This window comes from Egretta garzetta, unplaced genomic scaffold, assembly GCF_000687185.1.
Source record: "Egretta garzetta isolate BGI_Z169 unplaced genomic scaffold, ASM68718v1 scaffold326, whole genome shotgun sequence".
Taxonomy (NCBI): domain Eukaryota; kingdom Metazoa; phylum Chordata; class Aves; order Pelecaniformes; family Ardeidae; genus Egretta; species Egretta garzetta.
This window is the reverse complement of record NW_009260026.1, coordinates 116,621-135,927: the sequence shown is the minus strand read 5'-3', so window position 1 is coordinate 135,927 and position 19,307 is coordinate 116,621. Positions and strand designations below refer to the sequence as shown.

General features: G+C 38.8%; 1 protein-coding gene across 1 annotated transcript in view; it reads left to right on the top strand.

Annotated features, from left to right (window-relative positions):
• The window catches only part of CCDC93 (coiled-coil domain containing 93), a 53,688-nt gene extending 35,223 nt beyond the window's left edge, over nucleotides 1-18,465 (top strand). The window contains exons 13-23 of the mRNA XM_009640816.2: nucleotides 602-664; nucleotides 862-935; nucleotides 1,489-1,570; nucleotides 3,305-3,376; nucleotides 4,481-4,552; nucleotides 4,812-4,920; nucleotides 8,259-8,341; nucleotides 13,147-13,184; nucleotides 14,436-14,520; nucleotides 17,996-18,109; nucleotides 18,322-18,465. Coding sequence (XP_009639111.2) covers nucleotides 602-664; nucleotides 862-935; nucleotides 1,489-1,570; nucleotides 3,305-3,376; nucleotides 4,481-4,552; nucleotides 4,812-4,920; nucleotides 8,259-8,341; nucleotides 13,147-13,184; nucleotides 14,436-14,520; nucleotides 17,996-18,109; nucleotides 18,322-18,465 — 936 coding nt within the window. The remainder of the gene's footprint in view (nucleotides 1-601; nucleotides 665-861; nucleotides 936-1,488; nucleotides 1,571-3,304; nucleotides 3,377-4,480; nucleotides 4,553-4,811; nucleotides 4,921-8,258; nucleotides 8,342-13,146; nucleotides 13,185-14,435; nucleotides 14,521-17,995; nucleotides 18,110-18,321) is intronic.
• The last annotated feature ends 842 nt before the right edge of the window (nucleotides 18,466-19,307 follow it).

Genomic DNA, 19,307 nt, shown 5'->3' with positions numbered 1-19,307 from the left:
TTAAGGAAGGATGTTCTGCTAAAATTATCCTCTGTAAATTATTTGACAAGTGAAATATCCAGTGGTGTTTTGCTTAACTGCCTTCTTACTAGACTTGCCATAGTTACACAAAAGAAAATCATAAACCAGCTTGCTTATTTGGAATGGACACGTCTATGGTGTAATGCCATGGTGCTTCTATGCAAGTGTTGAATCACCCTAACTTACTTGGAGAAGTACAAAATGGGACTCTCTTCTTAGCCTGGTGTGAAACTAAGCCAGTATAACCAGGCTAAATAACTTCAAGCAATTTAGCAGAGATTCTATCCAATAAGGTACCATTCTATTGGCATCCATTTTGTAAAAGCTGCTGTTTATTCTGGGACCTAATACAGCTAGAAGGTCAGGTGGAAAATGTGTGCTGCTGTTAATTGAATATTCAGTCAGAATTCTTGCAATCAAATGCTCTCAGAGTAGGTGAAAAGAAAATACAGTGTTTGTGATCATTGGCCTGTTGTTTAATAGACAACCATTAATAACAGCTCAAATATTGCTATTTTCCATTACAGGTGTAATTAGCGTGAATATAGAATCAAACTCTTTTCTTTCTCTTTCATTATAGTTGCAAGCTAAGTGTGCTGATCTGCAGGCAAAATGTACTGAAGCAAAAAAGACGTTAAGCGAGGTAACCTTTCTTTGTTTTTCTGTGCATTGATTCTAGCTGAATCATTTTTGAGAAGTTCTGTATGCAGAGGGATGTATTAAATGGGAAAGGTGTCCGACAACTTACCTCACTGATCCCATGGTGTGGGAAAGCTGAGTACCATGAATCATTTTATGTGGGGAAGCGTATTTCAATTTATTATTAATTGCAACCCTTAGGTTAAGAGTTACAGTGAAAAGCTGGACAAGGAATTGGCAGCCTTAGAAACAATAGAATCCCAAGCAGATTCTAGGTAAGTCTCTTCCTTTGTGACCTTTGAAATTCTGAAAAATGATGGGTTTAAAATGAATCATTCAATGTTTCTTGCTTTGTTAACCTAAACAAATAACTAAAATTTAGAAATCAAATAATTCTCCAGCTTGCTTTCCAAAGGCAGGAAAATATTACCATGGTATTCAGTCAGAATGAAAAGTGTCAATCTAGTTGAAAATAGTTGTAGGTGTTTAAAGCAGGAGAACCCTAGACACATTTGACAAGTAGATGAGGCCTTCCTGATTTATTTTCTTCATATTTGAAGCCTTCATCTCACCTAAATTAAACAGGAGGCTCTCTCAAAACTTCACAGTAATGAGGTCAGAGCATAGCAAAACCATCGAAATATGCAGTTTAAGACTACATTTTTATGTTGACCTTGGTGTATCAGTGGTGATATTTGAGTTTTTAATTTACACAGATTTTATTGGAAATTTATTTAGATCTAGGCTTGTTCTAATGTCTTTTAGTTCTCTGTCTGTTTAAATTAGAAAACAAAAGTCTAACGTGGTTTACTGGATCTTCAAATTTAGCATATTACAGAGTCTGCGAGCATTGGTGGCCATGAATGAAAACCTAAAAAGCCAGGAGCAAGAGTTCAAAGCACATTGTAGGGTAAGTTTTAGTTTCTTATGCAAGGATTCATTTAAAACCTGGTAAATAAGCATTATATTTTTTCCTGATTTGTCATCGTGAAGTGTGTCCATGTTGTTGCCCTCCCTGCCCCATTTACTGGTATTTCCAGGTTCATATTAAATATTGCCACCAGCTTGATTCACGGCAGAATTGCGGACAGTTGCCCAGTTCAGCAGTGCATCACATCTGCAACAAGGCTGACAACCAAGAAGGCTGGAACTGGATTAGCCAGAAGGACTTGCCCCCACCCTGAGGCAGGGAGGTATAAGGAAGGATGCCTAGGCATCTAAATTAGTGTGGTCTTCAGTGTTCTCTTGTGCCTGGGACTCTTTATTAAAGGGCAGTTCCTAGACATATAATGCCAGACAGCCTTGCACTGGTCACAGCTGTGGCTCTCCTTGTTGCCGTTACCATTCTGATGAGAGCAATCATCATTGGGGTAGGTTGACAGGGAGCACTAAAACGTAAGTTTGAGATTGGGCTGTACTAGATACCCACCTGCGCTCTTCACAGCCTGAAATGGATTGTCTCTTCTTGGATAATGCAGCCAACAGTGACCTGACGGAGAGGTACAGTGCCAAAGAGGAGGGCTTCATGAAGGCCCCTAGCTTTGGAGCAGCCCACCAAAAGAGACAAGACTGAGATTGAAGCTATTGCAGTTTTCAGAGCACATTTCAGTTTTACTACTTAATTACTATGTTTTGCTGTCCTGTTTACTGCTGTGTTTATGGACTGCCTAGAAATATGATTGGAAAGAGTTCATTCTCTTCTATTTAAACTGTACTGGATAGGATTTAATGATAAAATGAAAAGAAGTAAAAAGAAATAGTGCCCTGAGGGATAGGCTGAGCATAGGATCCTCATTTTCCCATATGTACTCACAGAATCACAGAATGGCACACACTAAAGCAGGTTCACCTGAGCGGGTTGCGTCCAGGCGGGTTTTGAATATCTCCAGAGGAGACTCTACAACCCCGCTGGGGCAGCCTGTTCCAGTGCTCTGTCACCCTCAAAGTAAAGTTCTTCCGCATATTCAACTGAAACCTCTTATGTTTCAGTTTGTGCCCATTGCCCCTTGTCCTGTCACTGGGCACCACTGCAAAGAGTCTGGCTCCATCCTCATGGCATCCACCCTTAACATACTTGTACATGTTGATGAGATCCCCTCTCAGTCTTCTCTTCTTCAGGCTAAACAAGCCAAACTCTCTCAGTCTTTCCTCATAGGGGAGGTGCTCCAGTCCCCTAATCATCCTTGTTGCTCTCCTCTGAACTCTCTCTAGGAGTTCCTCATCTTTTTAAAGCTCTGAAGAATTGTAATGGAAACTACCTTGCAAGTAACTTTAGGTTCGTTCATTTTTACAAATGCCGTATGTCGCAGTCCCATGTCATACTGTTGCTACTGTAATATTCCTTTGCTTCCGCAGTTTAATTTTCTATGTCGCTCATTAGTTGGCTTAGATGGATCTAGTATATCTGCAAGTAAGAAATAAATTTGTTTCTGTGTTTGATAAAAGCAGACAGCTTTATGTAATGAGTAATAATGGATGCCTTACCCTTAAGCAGGGAATGCTGTTTCATCTTACAAATTTAAATATAAAGTGTGCAATCAGCTCTACATTTTTGTTAGAGGTGTATGTTGTCAAGCTTCTTGCTCCCCCCTGTTAAGAGGATAGGCCTCAGTTAAAAGCAATATAAACTCCTTTTGTTTTAAAGGAAGAAATGGAGAGACTTCAACAAAATATCGAGAATTTGAAAGCTGAGGCTGTGGAAAATGGGGAGGAACAGGTAATAGCGAATGTCTTCAGTTTTTATTTTCAATTTATGTTTTAAAATGTCGGTTTAGGTCCTTCTGACTTCTGGCACATTCTTGTAAGCATTAAAGTATCCGTTGCAATCTCTGAAAAATTCTCTTCTCCCCCCATTAGTAAAGCCACAGTTTAGGCTAATAATCACAGAAATACAGTAGACTGAAAATAGCTGTAGTACTCTTCATTTTTCATGCAAAATCCATGGGGCTAACCCATCGATGCTTTTGTGCCTTTTACTTCTTCCTTTGTAGTACCAGAGAAGAATCTCTGGATGTTGTGTTAAGAGCAGCGCATACCTGTGACAAAACCAGGTCTTACTCAGAAAGTATGTTTGGTTTGGTGGTGTTTTTTCTTAAAAGTGGATTTATTAGAAGAACGAAAGCACAAATTTTCAGTGGCTCAGTACATTGTGTGCCATGAGCAGCTGCCAGAAGCTAAGCTTTAACACAAGTGGATCCAGACTGATGGCAATGAATAATGAATGAACAGAAAAGGAAAAGCTTGAATTACTTGTATTTTTAGTGGGTAACATTTGATACATTTATGCCTCCGACCTGAAGTAGATTACAGGTTCCATGATGCTGCTGTCCTGAATGCAGCGTGAAAAAATAAAATAGCAAACCTAAATCGTGCATTTCTAAACAGGAAAAAATTATCTTAAATTCCACAATCCAGGAAATCTAGAATACATGTCAGAGGGTTTATGTTCTGTCCTGGGCTATGTTTATCCTTAACCCCCGCCACTGAATCAAAGTATAAACATTCAGACAAGGGGTATGGACAATCTTCCAAAAAGTATCTTCATTTGAAGTGTGACTGTTTATAAAGCGGTGGAAAAACTATTGACAAATCTTAAAAGCTAAACCATCAAAGGCTTAAAAGCTAGCAAAATGCACTTGTTTACAGTAAAAGATGTCAATTTTTAAATGCAGATTATGAATCATTGTTAACAAAAATAACAGCAAATGGTGGTGTTATTGTGGGAACCATTAAATGGAAGATAGACAAACACAGAAAACAAACCCAGTCTGCACATTTTTGCTACTCTAATACACAATTGTTTTGGGTTCTCAAATTCTAGGAGCCAAATAAAATTATAGAACAGCAGTACCAAACTGAGAAAGATAAACTTCAAAAGATCCGGCTGTTACTGGTGAGTAACTCTTTGTAAATTTTCTCGTACAAAATTATTGATGTTTTTCTTATATTGTAACTTCTAATACTTCTTTTTGTTCTAAATTTTTTTCTGTCACAAATCAATTACAAAAAAAATTGAGCCTTGGCCAATGCTTTTTTTTTTTTTTTTTTTTAATTAATTATTTAGTAACAAAATATTGCTGGGGGGGCTTCATCCATTTTAAGAAGAGAACAAGAAGAGGCTTTGTTTTCTCCCCTCCTAACTTTCTATTCAGGCACGAAGAAACAGAGAAATAGCCATTTTACAACGCAAGATTGATGAAGTACCCAGCCGAGCTGAGCTAACACAGTATCAGAAGAGATTTATTGAACTTTACAGTCAGGGTATGTATATCAAGCAGGAATATACTGCTGAAGGCAAAAGCCCTGGAAGGAGGGCAGTTGCATTTTGAGCATATGGCATGTAACAACAGCACTTGCTAATTTTGTGGTATTTAAAGGGGTTTTTGGTATTCACGTTGCATACCCTATTTTCAAGGCTTTATAAACTGGCTGTAAGAATTTTCCTGAGGGCAAAACTTGATGCACAAGATATCTGGAGCAAATTTTGTCTGCAACAGGTTCAGTCATCTAATGACAAGTGGGTTTAGAAAGTCCTTAATTCACCATTTACAGCTGAGGTTGCTGTAAATTTGAGTTGTGTTTAATTGCTCTTAACATTAGATTGCTTTCATTGTTCTCATTGATGTGAGATATCTGGTTTTGAACCAAACTATGTCAAGAACTACAAAGTAAAGGCAATTTCTTGAAGGGATTGTTTTCATACTTGTTTGATTTATAAATGTCCTGCAATATCTTGGTAGGATCAGAGTACAAACTGTCTTTTAACTTTTTTTTTTAATTATAAGAAGCTATAAAATGGGGAAATGTGCTTGATTGTCTTTTTGGATAGGTACGTGTTTGCTGTGCATGGATGGTATGAAGCATGCAAACTGAATAGAATTTTAAAGTTGTTCCATTAAACTAATAACAGACCAGTATACTTACTGGTGTATATTTAATGTAGCTTGTGTATTAGCATAACCTAAAATAAGTTTCTACAAAGGAGAACTAGCTATGTTCTAAAGGTGTTCTGCATTCACAAAATATGTGTGTGAACCAAGCTTTTGAAGGTTGAGCAGTTCTAAAATTGTTGCCTAGCTTTGATTCAAATCCCTTCCCCTGATGAGGCTGCTCTAGTGACGTAGTTGTGTGCTATCTTCCGTGTGTGTTGTCTAACCCCATGCATGGGATAGATGTACTTCTGCAGTGAGCACAAATCCAGTACTTCCCTCCCCCTGCTTTGCTGCTTATGTGCCATGCAATTTATTTAATCAAGTCCATTGATAAAGACAAATTTGTTGTCTTTCATTACTGTTTTTTACAGATTGCTTTCTCTGTCATGTCTAAGTGAATTCAGACAAATAATTGTGGTCAGAGCATCTAGCTGCTCACAAGATGGGGGCTTCATTTATATATGAAGTACAGAAAGATTAAGGTCCAAGAGACTTGTGTAGCTTTGGGTGTAGATATAAAATGCTTTGAATTTTACGGGACTATGTCTTCTATACTACAAAACATGTGTAGTAACTTAGATAACGCACTTCTCGTTTGTGGCTGGGAACCTGCATTGTACAGGCTAAGTTTTTTGGAAAATGGGCTTAAAATCTCTAGCAAGTCTTTCTGTGAATTGGGGTATTTTTTATAGGCTTTTAATTTAGCCAGATTCAGGTGATCTTCAGAGTTGCCCAAACCTGTTTTTTTGAACTTTGATCCAAGGTATGTTGGACAAGACAATCTTCAGCGATGCCTTCCAACCTCAGTGATTCTGTGATTCTGTACTAGAATGCTTTTAAGTTCCAATATTCCCCACTTTATTTTTGACTAAACTGAAGCCTCTTCCTTTGAAAACATTAAGCTGTGGTTTCGAGAGAATCAGTGAACCAGCTGGCTCATTCTTCCTTTTCTTTCTTTGCCTTTCTTATCTTACGTGGGCTCTGGTGCGTGCCCATAAGGCTCCACAAGCTGGTACAACTTTCTAACCCAGTGGAAATACTGGAAAGTTTTCTTCTGGGTTGGTATGTGGAATCCACTCATAAAAGATCTGTGACTACCAGAGCTGCTGCAAGATAGGGAAGAGCTGCAGGAAGGAAATGGTTTGGGAGAGGCCTTTTCCATTTGGCAGCAGCAAGTCCTGCAAAAATTAACTAAGAGAGCACACCTGAAGTAAGCTTGTCGGTGATCCTTGTATTTGTGCACTTTTTCAAGAAGCAGCCTGATTGCAGCATTTGGAACATGCTGAATAGCCCTTACTCATTTGTCAACCTATCCCAGGCTTTCCTGACTTGTGCACTTTTTCAAGAAGCAGCCTGATTGCAGGCTTTCCTGAATTCCTTGGTGCTTTCAGGCTCCCGGTTACTCAGTACGCTTCTCAAGGCTACAGCATGTGCAGAACACGTGCCAAAGTCATGCTGTGGCAACGAGAAAGCTGTTCATCCCAAACATCTTGCTACTGCAGAAGTAGCCACTGCTGGATTTCTGTTAGTAAAACATTTGAGCTGTGGGTTGCTGTTGGGCTTCATCTGGAGAACAGAATTGTGCAAATCAAGAGATGGACTTTCTTTAATAATTTGGATGTTTAATGACATTGTGACAGGGGAATGAGGTCATGCTGTCTGTAAATGGTTCCAGTCAAAAGCTTAGTCCAGCGTATCAGTTCAGTAAAGGTTTTATTTAAAGATGGCAACTTGTTAGCCTTTAGAGTTTAATGTATTGAGCATTGATTTCACGCATGGTTGACCTCTGAAATAGTTTTCATTATTAAATAATGTGATCTTTTTTAGCAGATATGTTTTTTCCAGGTTCAGGACTCTAGACAGTGCTTAATATATTTTGCCAAGTTGTCCTTCTCTGTCAAACTCTTTCCTTGGGAATCACAAATATCTTAGGTTTCCTTAAGCGTTGAAGAACTAGGGGATAGATGAAGACTTAGCAGATTTGAGTATCGGTCATCATCTTGTAGGCCCAAAGGGGCCTCGTATCTGAGCCATGCATTCCCCACCGAGCTATAACCAACACCTGCTATAATCACCTAAACCAGAAAGTATTATTTGGAAAGAAAGTATTATTTAATCCTATTAGCATGAATAAATTGTAAGAAGAGGAGAAAAGGCTTTAAAACAGTAAAAGCTTTCTTGTGCATCTTGCACGTGTGTAGCCTGGAATACATAGTATAATGCACTTTTTTTCCCACACAGTACTATCAGATTATCTGTTTCCTACCTGTCCCTGCCGAGCCTGTGCCTCTCCACCACCATGAGCAAGCTATGCAAGGGCAACTGTTAGCAGCACAGCAACCTCTATGGTGTAAGGGTAAAGCTTGTGAAGGAAGGATGAACAGACAGTGGTAAGGAAGCACAGCTGATAGTGCCAGCATATGTTTGCATAAAGGACTGTCAGTTGTGGCTTAATTTAAACACTGAGCTGTGTTGTTCTCATAAAGCCTGATAGCTGCAAACCCTGCTGGAGATTTACATGCAGAGGGAATATTCTTCTGGAATGTACTAGAGAGTGTGTTCCATTATTGATATTGGAAAGTATATTATATAAAGCCTACGATGTATTTTTACAGATTCCATTTCACCTCATGCTCTTTTATTATTCTACCCTTTTTTTGTTTGCAGTCTCAGCAACTCACAAAGAAACGAAGCAGTTCTTTACTCTTTATAATACACTGGATGATAAGAAAGTATATTTGGAAAAGGAGGTAAGAAAATGTTATTACTTTTTCCTAAATATGCAGTCTATGGAGAAGGAGATAAAGAGTTTTTTTACTTGGCTTTCACCATATTCAGTGGTGTCAGAGCAGACTTAACAGTCTTTGTAAAAATGAAACAATTGAGTCATAAGAATATTTCTAATATTGAGGGGGAAATGGTCTGTGTTGTAGAAGTGCTATTAGTACAGCATGTTTAAACTACTCGCTGTGCTCACAAAACATGAGTAACATTTGATCAGCAAATATCTCTGTCTTGGTATCACAGGACCAAATTACCCTCTTTTTCTCATTTTGGTCCATAATATCTTTTACTATGAACCAATGCTACAGTCAGTAACTTTGGAGGGCAAATTCCAACTGCTGTCAGCAACATCAGAGTTAGTTCTCAGGGTCTGAGCATGCCTACACTGAAGTTGCTGGTGATTTTACTGGATCAGAAGAGTAGTTTTTATGAAAGTGGCTTGGTTTTTTCCCCTCCCCTCTCTCCGTACTATACAGAGTTTGGCTCTTTCTTGGGCATGACTTAATCGAGTGATTTCAATTTTTTTTTTTTTTTTTTTTTTTTTTTGTGATGACAAGCATGTGACTTCAGTAGAGGTGGAGAAACAGGAGCAGTTAAGACCTGATAAAAAGTATGACATTACTTTTAAAATATGTACTGTTTTGATACTTCAGGCTTCTCTGTTTATTCCAATAAAATAAGAAGAGATTAGTTATTTTTGCATTACTTAGATATATTTGTTTAGTTTGAGACAAGCAGTAGACAGATTTCTCACTATGTGAAGACACTTTATCTCCTGTTTCTGAAGATGATGAGCAACCATTTCCTTCCATTAGGCAGCTGATTCTAATACATGTGCTAGATAATTTTCAATTTTTCAGTTCAGAAAAGTCACTAATTTATGTAGCTTCTTTAGAGGGTGTGTGGTCCTGACAGTTGCTTGCCACAAAACACAACTGAAGGAATAGGCTTAAATACAGAAATATTCTTTCACAATTAACCTATGCTGCAGGTACTGTACCTGTTGTAAAACTGTGAGGAGAGGTAGTGGGGGAGCAGGGGGAGCTTTTGGCAAACAGCAGCCCTTCAGGATAGAGTAACGTCAGGCGTGTACGAGAGTGTGTTAACTCTGGGGAAAAAAACTTCATCCCTTCCTGATTCTCTTACTTGGTTCTAAAGTAACTGAGTAGGGTTTACCTGCTTTGGTTTTGTTAACCTTAAATGCTCCATGCGAGTCTGCTGGAAAGGTCACCAATGTTCTACTCCTGTGCAGAACTTACTCAGAGATACAATATCTTTTTCCTTTGGCAAACATACAAGACTGAGCTTCCTCACAGATTTTCTGGAGGCCAGGATGATGAGGGGTAAAAAAAAAAAACCAAACCCAAACGCAGAATACTGTTCTCGCACTACCATTCTAAACTGTAACTGTCCCCAGTCTACCCTGATAGAATTATTTTAAGGCATGACTGCAGTGTCAGGGTAGATCTGGCCGTTTCTGTTGCAGAAAAGTTTTACACCGCTCTGTGAATGTTGTCAGAATCCAAGTTGCATCACAATAAATTCAAGAGCAAGTTCTGTGACTAGGTGATTTAACACCACATGTAAATAATACATGTAAAAAAAAAATCTCAGGTTCTGTGCTGAAATGAGCCTTACAGCTTTTTTTATTGGGGATGTGTGTGTGTATATAGAGAGAGTGAGTTAGGTGAGTGATCAATACAAAGCAGGATCTTACCAACATTTAACCTGCTGTAATGATTGTCATGTGCTCTAGAAATATGTGATTTCTGGGACAGGTTTCAGTTTTAGCTGTTTCTAAAAATTATTCTACCTGATGGTCCCTAAGATCCTCAAATAAATTATCTTGGAATTACTGGTGTAGCTTACCTTTTCCTCTTCTGAAAATACCATTAAGATTTTTCCTTGAAAATTTTTCAAACATCAACTTCTTACAAACCAACAGTGATGATACTGTGTAATGTCAGTGACACACGGAATATTCGGGAACCCCAGCTGTACAATTTGCATCTGTGTCCAAGAGTGGATGGTATAATGGCTGCCAGCGGTCCTGGCAAATGGCTTACTTAAGGCTGTAAGAATATCACACGCTGTGTTTTTCTGTGGTCTTTCATTGGGTTTATTTTCTTATTCCAAATGGTGAAATAATATATAATACATAATATATAATACAACAGGTTGCAGATAACAGTATACCAGATTTAAGATACTATGTCAAGTAGTAGCTGTAGAACTCATATTACTTTAACTTCTCCCATAGTTTAGAGTTCAATACAGATTTATCTTTTTAATTTTGAGGGCAAGCCTGCAAACTTAAAGAGCATACAGATTGTGTTTGAAATGGGCACATAAAAACCATCTGACAGAATACAGAGCAGATGTATTTCATTGTTGTATAAATCGGGACTACTCTTGCCAATGTAATTTCAGTGCCTTCTGGGGGGGTTTGGTTGGGGGTTTGGGGGGTTTTTTTGCTGAGTTCCAAGCTTCACTTACACGGATATAATTTCAAAAGGCAAATAAATTGATCAAGGGTTTCTTTTATCTTCATGTCAATCACAAGAGAGAGAGGGCTGAATGTCTTCTGATGCAGTCTTAACTTCTGTTAAATGTATAATATAGTTGAGGTTTCCTTGTGTTGTTTTTAATATTAGAACCAAGGTTTCAGCAAGTAAATATTGTCTAGTAATGTACAAAAGATGCCTTTGGCAGCTGCGCCTCAGGGAGATTTCCAGAATACGCTTGAGCTTTTTCTAGCCCCCCCCCCTTTTTTTTTTTTCTTTTCTCCCCCTGCCCAAACCCAACCCTTTCATAAAATATGTCGAGCATAATTGCTTTAAAATAACAATAGCAAGAATTGTTATATAGCACAGTTCTGGCTATAAAGGTTATAGTTCTGACATGAAAGGTCTCTGAATATGGTTGAAGTTTTAATCCTATTTTGTGAAAGATTGGTTTTTAAAATGCTTTTAAACTCATTTTTTCCGTAATGTCTTTGATTTGGGCGGGCTTATACACCAATTTTACTGTCTGTAATGTAACAGACCAGCATGCTTACTACGTGATAGTTGTGTACTACTGCTTTTCATGACTTGAATGTTTTGCGGTATAAACTGTAATTACATTCTTAAACTCATGCTTATTGCAAATATCTTGAGGCAAGGATGCGGACTTGGCAAATATTCATGGGTCATGCGATATTTTCTTTCCTCTAAGTAACAGGAATTCTTAAACATCTTAGCTGCTTTGCAGTCTGTTCAGAATTTGGTTTAATTTTTCAGAGTAAGGTCAGGAACAACTGCAGATTGTGCCATGCATGTGCTTATCGCTGTCCCATTCAGCTGGAATGGTTTAGGTCTGGGAGAGATCAGGTTAGCTTCCCATAGCGGTGGGGCAAGTCGTCCTGTCCTCAGTGCTTAGGTTTGTTTAGTACAGAGCACTTTCAAATATTCATCAAAAGGAGAAACTGCTTGCAAGGTTTAACCACAGGAGACTTGCAAGAAGTATTCAAAGCCAAGAGAGAATCATGTTAATTGCTTCTTGGTGAATTTTAGTGCTCTCAGCAATATGTGGAAGGCAAGAAAAAAAATCAAAGGTGGTTACATAGAAAATATGCAATTTATAGTTTAATTAGTTGGGGGAGTTCTATAGTGAGAGCAATAAAATATTCCTGCGATATTGTTACAAATTTCTATTTCTGTCTTGATTCAGTGCAGTGCTAGTATCTCGTAAGAGAAGCCATGCATGTGAAATACCATTCTGTACTTTTTAGAGGTTTGTCTTTTAACAGCCTGTAAAATACATGTAAGTGAAGCGAGTAATGAGGCATGGCTGTTTGGAAACCTGTAAAACTCATCTGCAGAGCGAAAGCAGTGCAGAAATTCACCTGTTGTTCCTGCACTGCTTGGTGAGTCTTTACAGTATTATGTGGAGATACTGGTTCCAGTCTCAAAAGCAAAAGTGGGGGGTCATTTTTTCTTTTTCTTGTTGGTTTGTTTGGTTTTTTTTTTTTTTTAAATGTTTTTTTTTTCCCGATGCAATGCTTTGCTCAGGCTGGTGAGCTAAGTTGCAGCTACTTGACAGAGCTGTGCTGCAAACTAAAAAAACTGGCATCTTCAGAACTGTCAATGCAGCCTGGGTTTCTTTTGCTTGGGTGTTGGGGAGTTATTGCTTGGGGGTTTGGGTTTTGTTTGGTGTGGGGGGGTTAAAGATACCTCTTCATTTGCCATCCTCTCTGGCTTGTAAGCATAGTCTCAGCCCTCAGCCTGAGTGAAACTGTTCGTTCTGGTTTATCACTACAAGTCAGACTAATTATGCAAACCTAATATAGCCACAGCATGAGCTCGTGCACTGTCGCTGCTGACTGCTGGATGAGTACCTGTACGGTACTTGTACTTGTCATATCTCACCACACGTTGAAGAGATGTATACGCCATTTTACTTCATCCCTCTAGTTTGGAAAGGCGTCATGCTGGAAAATTCTCAATGGTGTAATTGGGCATCAGTAAAATTAAAAATCGCAACTGTGGTCCAAGACTCACTTCTGATTTCTGTGGCTCCCTCACTAGGATAGATTTTACTTATACAGAGGGATCATGATTTCTTTTGCAAAAGAAAGCTCATGGTCATTTTCATGCAGCAAACTGCTTGTCAGGGCAACATCTATATAGTCAGTTTTTTAACTTGAATTTCATTTTATTGTCTGTGGAATCTCATACCAGAAAGGACAAATGTGTAATTTTTTTTTTTTTTTTTTCCCCCTAATTCACAGGTTAACTTACTGAATTCTATTCATGACAACTTTAATCAGTAAGTAATGGTCATTTTTCTCTTGCTAGTTGAAATGAGTAGCATGGTTGGTTGGAAAAATGGGAGCGGGCATGAGTTAGTCTTAAAAATTGTTAGAATTTGTTATTAACGTAAACTTGTTTTTATAAAATTGTTTATTAATTCTGTTTAAGCCAATGTTTGGGGAATCAAAGACTTGGAATTACCTAACTTTTATAGTCAACATATGTTTTTAATATCTGGCTCTTCAGTTGCAGTTGTGGAAAGAAATAATTCAGTTATGATTTTCCTGGCATTAATTTAAATATTTTTCTCCATTCTGTGAAGTTGTGGTTATTGCATTATGTACAAAACATTAGATTCAGCCATACTTCAGACATCTTTATTGTAGACTAAATCTGTATTTAAAGGTTTTGATGAAGTGTGAAGTCTTTAGGTAAAATCATGGTTCCCTTGGAAGTTCAAGGTCAAATATCAGTCTATGATGCAGCCAGCATTTTTTTTTTCTGTGTTTCTTTTGACTTCACAATGAAAAGTCCAATATGAATTTTTGTCACAACACTACAATTCAGTAGAGTCATGAGGGAGGAGATGGCTATTTAATAGTTTTAAACAATTCTTCCTGTTATATCTTTTTACAACTGTGTTGTGAAATTACAAGCTGCTTTTTTTTTTTTCCAGAGTAATTAATTATCTCTTTGTTTACTTTGAAACACTTGTGTCCTTCTGTGTTTGGTCAGAAAATTTTATTCCCCCTTGTGACATCCAAGCCTTTTAATTGGTGGGTGTGTGGGGAGGAGGTGTATTTTCTGAGTTTTATTATTTTTAATCTGAGGCATGTTACAAATCTAAAATTACTTCTGGGCTTTCCCTGTTAGGGCATGAGATTATTTTTTAGAATATTTACTGATCTACTAGTCTTCTACTCGCCATCTTAATATTCCCAACAGCTGCTTTTCTTAAAAGTTTGTGCTTTTGGTTACTTAGTTAATAGCAATTTATTTCTGTACAATGCGTGAGAGAGAGAGAACAGACTTGAACCGACAGGGTGAACACTTGTGATGAGCTCTGTAGTCTCTGTTCCCATCCCTTTGATAGTTTATGCCAGCTGAAGAGCCGTGCTATTGCCTGAAATCAGTGATTGAAACGATGAATTTTTACATAGAACACTAAGCAATGTGAATTCTTGGACATGGGTAAATACGCAAGACAACTGCAAGTGAGACGCGTTGTCCTACATCCCTGACAGTTGTTACCTTTTCTTCTTTCCAGAGCAATGGCATCTTCTGGTTCTCGTGAGCAGTTTTTACGGCAGATGGAACAGATTGTAGAAGGCATCAAACAGAATCGGATGAAGGTCAGAGACTCTTCTCTCTTTCTTTGGTAGAACCTGGGAAATATTTCAGAAAAGGCTCTTGGACAATAACTATGCATGGAGAAACCCATTATGTGAGGTGCAAATTAAGCAAGCAACTAACAAGTGTTACTTATTTTCACATCCATAAGAAATTGCTTGCCAATGAAATGCAGTGAATAGAGTAGAACAGAGATAGTATAACACTTTTCTCTCCGGATGGGAAGCTTATACCCTGTAACTTTGTTATCAGCAGTGTAGTGGTGTCGGTGCTTGAAACAGCTGTATGTCACTGAAGTCAGTGAGAATTCTTCTGTCTGGGTTGCATGAAGCCCATAGAAGGGGTTTTGAGATTCTTTTCTCCACAAAACCAGAAAATTCTTGGTAGTGGATTACAGCTGTTCTTTATTTGAGTTTAAATGGAAGTATGATAGATTATAAATCAATATATACTAGAACATGTACTAAAAATGCAGTTTGTCCAGGTATTGGGCTGTGTTATCTCAATAGCTACATAGAAACTTCAAGTACAAACTATGATAAACACGTGTATGTAGAAAACCAGAACAGGATGGAACTTGAGCTGTAATAAAGCTCTCTTGCACTAATAAACTCCACTATAAAATATGTGACATTTCCTATAGACTGCTGTGTTCGAATAGGTGGCTAGTTAATTGCCTTTTTTTTTTTTTTGCAATTAATTATTTTTATTTGTTTGACTTCCTATTTTCAGAGAGGAGAAAATGGCAGCAGAAAGAATAGTGGTATCAGTGGTTGTATGTATGGGCCAGTTGACGTAATGAGTGACTCGGCATCAGCTTGAGATCATGAAGATACTGTAGAACAGTGCAATTCTGACTAGTGAAGATAAGCTTGAATCATAGAATCACTTTGGTTGGAAAAGACCTTTGATATCATTGAGTCCAACCTTTAACCTAACCCTGCCATCCCACCACTAGACCATGGCCCTAAGCACCTCATCTATCCTTCTTTTAAATACCTCCAGGGAGGAGGACTCTACCACCTCCCTGGGCAGCCCCTTCCAGAGCCTGACAACCCTTTGAGTGAAGAAGTTTTTCCTAATGTCTAGAAGACATTACATTTCTTTCTTCTTTGAAGGATGACATAATTTTAATTTCTGCAGCGAGCAACTGCCCCAAATTGGAACTCTCCAGGAGTTCAGTGTTTTGTTTTCTGTTTTGTCCTCCATTATGCGCACAGAAATGCGTAACAGCACAGCAAATGCAAGGAGTGAACGCAGACTGGGAGATCTGCTGTGACTTAACTGCAGGTTCTTGCAATTGAACTGTTAAATCTTTGAAGTCCATAAAATCATTCTGGACTTTCTTACTGTATTCTCAAATAGAATCAAAACTTTCAGCTGCTTCATTTTCAGATAAGGGAGAGGGAAGTAAATGGGAGCTATTGTGTCAGAAGACCCGTTACTTGGGGAGGATAATTTTGGCATCCCTGATGGCAGCTCAAAGCAATGGCAGCTCACGTCACTTGTGCTGTATTTCTGCACTGGCCGTTTGGCATCTTGTGGGCGAGCTCACAAGTGACATTTCATTCCTAGGTGTAGGTGTCTGGATCAGCAGGAGGTGGCAGTTACAACTAATGGAGAAAGACAAGAGTTTCTGAATGAAAAAGCTAAGCTTACCTCACTTGAGAGAAAAAATTGATTGTTCGTGATGGAGTAGATAATCATGTGGTATCTTCTCGTAATTGATTTCTCAATGCCAGTGAAGGTATTGACAACAAACGGATGCTAAGACACTTTTAACAATTCACATGGTTCCTTGGGGAACAGCTCTGCTGCAAAAGGGAAGGTTTTCTTACTCTTCACCTAGGCAACGTCTGTCAGATGGCTTTTTCAACAGACAGGCTAGGTGTACGCGGCAAGGGTTATTCATCCCCGTGATGGCTTAGTCTTACCTGTCCGACTTGTGTCTGCAGTGCGTTAGAAGGGCTCAGTCACTTTCACAATTCACTCTTAAAGTACATCCACTTTGTTTTCTGTCCAGCCCTGAAGGGCTTCTACTTGAAGAGAAATTTTGGTTATCAAAGCGCATCATACTGTAACTGCGTTGTGTAAGAGGCCTAAGGAGAAATCAGCCGTACTTGTTACCAAGCATGCGTTACTTGCAAACAAGTTTTTTGGTGTGGAAACAGATATTCACGAGACCTGAGGAGAGAGCAGGCCAGTTTCTGCCGAGAGGAACATGTCGAGAGATTTGTCGTGGTCATGCATAAAAGCAGCAGTTTATCAAAGGATAGTAATAGGGTCTTACCTCTTCATAAGAATCTGGTTCCTAGATGTTTTAGCAATGCTGGGTTTGGCCTCATCCTAAAAGGAACGAGACACATGTGACGTGCTTTTTTCTGCATTAACATATTTAATGCCGCTTCTTCCTCAAGCGTGACTTTTTAAAACCTGCTGGCCCTGATAAGTTACGTTAGGAGAGATTCCCTGATGTTTTGGACAGCAGCTGGCTTTGTAAAGGAGACGTACCTTGTCAGCAGTGTTCATACTTGCAGAAAGTTTGGGGTCTGCTCGTTTCTTTTAGGCATAAGAATCAGTAAGATCAATGTTGATACATAAATCTAGAAATGGAGCAAGTTCTGCTGCTGCGGAATTGCCTGCTTGTGTGGGCTTTAGGGGATTCTTGCAGGTTTTGGAATTGCATTTTTCCCTGTCAAAATTTAGGAGGTGAAAGCCTGTCAGAGAGAATACAGAAATAATTTTGGGGGAGAGGAATACAATAGGGCTTTTTTTAATGTGGTTGTGCCCTAGCACCGGAGGGTGGGAGGGAGGGACAATTTACTCTCTGGACTAGCAGCAAATGTGTCGGTGAAGCTGTGGTGAAAGAACTTCATTAGAACTACCCCGACGAGGAAGGCAGTCTATTCTACAGTGAGAACCCATCCTCTTCATGTTGAGGGACATGTTACATTTGTCACAGCTTGGGCACAAGGAGCAAAGAGATTTCTTACATGTGGGTCTTGAGCAAGTACAGCATTGCATAGGACAGTAAAGATGTCTCCTGCCCTCCCCGTTTGATAAAACTGACATAAACGACCATGTTAATATCTCAGTGTTGCATCCAAAGCCTTTTTTTTGTTTGTTTGGGGGGTTTTGGGTTTTGTTCTTGTTAATTAATTTCTCTCTGTCATCATTGAGGTAGGATTGTTCAGTGAGCCAGGTTCCTGGCTTGCAGAGATGTGAGCCTTAGCTTCATTCTGAACACTGCCTGTAGTGCCACTGGTGCTGAGACCTCAGCATTAGCTTTTTCCTTATTGTTTTTTTAAGAACAGGCCTAAATGTTCATTGTATTTAAAGCACAAACCAGGTGTATCGTTTATGAAGCATCTGCTTCCCATTTTCTACTATAGGTAGTTGTTCCTTATACAGTATTTGTGTGTGTTTGTGTATTCCTGATACAGTATATGAGCTCTTACCCTTCCTGTTTACCAACAGATGGAAAAGAAGAAGCAAGAAAACAAAATGCGAAGAGACCAGTTGAATGATGAATACTTAGAGCTTCTAGAGAAACAGAGGCTTTACTTTAAAACAGTGAAAGAATTTAAAGAGGTAAGAACACTTTCGCTAATGTAAACCGGCAAGTGTTCAGTGCCCCGTTGTGGCTTGACTTGTGCATTCCTATATGCACACGAGTTCCTAATATGATGATTATTGCACCATGTCCACGATGTCTCTTGTGGGTTATCGCCACACGAGTCTTTGACTCTGGGTTTGATTCTGGAAATTCTTTTTTTCACTGCTAGACCCCTCCATGTTAACAGGGGAAGGACAATTTGTTACCGAGCAAGCTGGGTATTTGGGCTTCCAAATGGAATCTGGTGAAGATCTGTGAGCAGTTAGGTATTGGAGCAAAGAGGGTGGTGGAAATGTGTGTGAATAAGGGAGGGAATCCAGAGCCTCGGTAGCTATAAATACCTCTAGGAACCAGCCTTGTTTTCTAACCACGGTGAAAGCAGTGTTGAACACTTCACTGATTTAGCCTTCCCTGAGCTTTTCATCATAATCTGCCTCCATTAATCATTGTCTCCATGATAATGAATGACAAAGTAGTGGTGCCAGGCAAAATTGTCGTTTGGCTTCAGATGTTTGAGGAAAAACATCTTTCTGTAATTTGTCCTGCTTTGTTCTGAGACAGTTGCTTCCTGTTTCGGACAATGTACTCTGGGAGAACAACAGGGACTGTTCAGCTACTTTTCTAACATATGGAATTTTAAGTCCTGGTTACAGAAGTTAGGTGGCTTTTTTGTTTTGTGGGGGGTTTTTTTTGTTGTTGTTGGTTTTGGGGTTTTTTGTGGAAGCATAAATAAGCCATTTTTCTTCCGCTGCCTTGTGAGGCATGAAGTCATGGTTGTGGTGTTGAAAACAGGTGGTACGTACTTATGTAAATGTATTTCTTGACCTAGAGTTGTTCCCTGAACACTGACTTTTTTGCAGACTATCTTGTGAAGTTCCAGATCACCTAAAAGTCATCTCAATTTCAGACTTATTAAATTTATAAGTAAAAAAGGTAGATTTGCTTTAGCTACTTGTAACAACTTCAGGCGAATGGTCAAGCAGCATTTCTTTTGGCTTCAATGTCATAAAGTTTAATGAATATTATGACTGGAATAACATTATGGATGAACCAGAATTACCTTTGACTCGTCACTGACTCCAGACTACTTTGGATTTTGGAGACCTTTCAAAATAAAAGGGTTGGGATTTGCTGATGTGAAGCTGTAACTAGTGGGGTTAAGAGCAACAACCT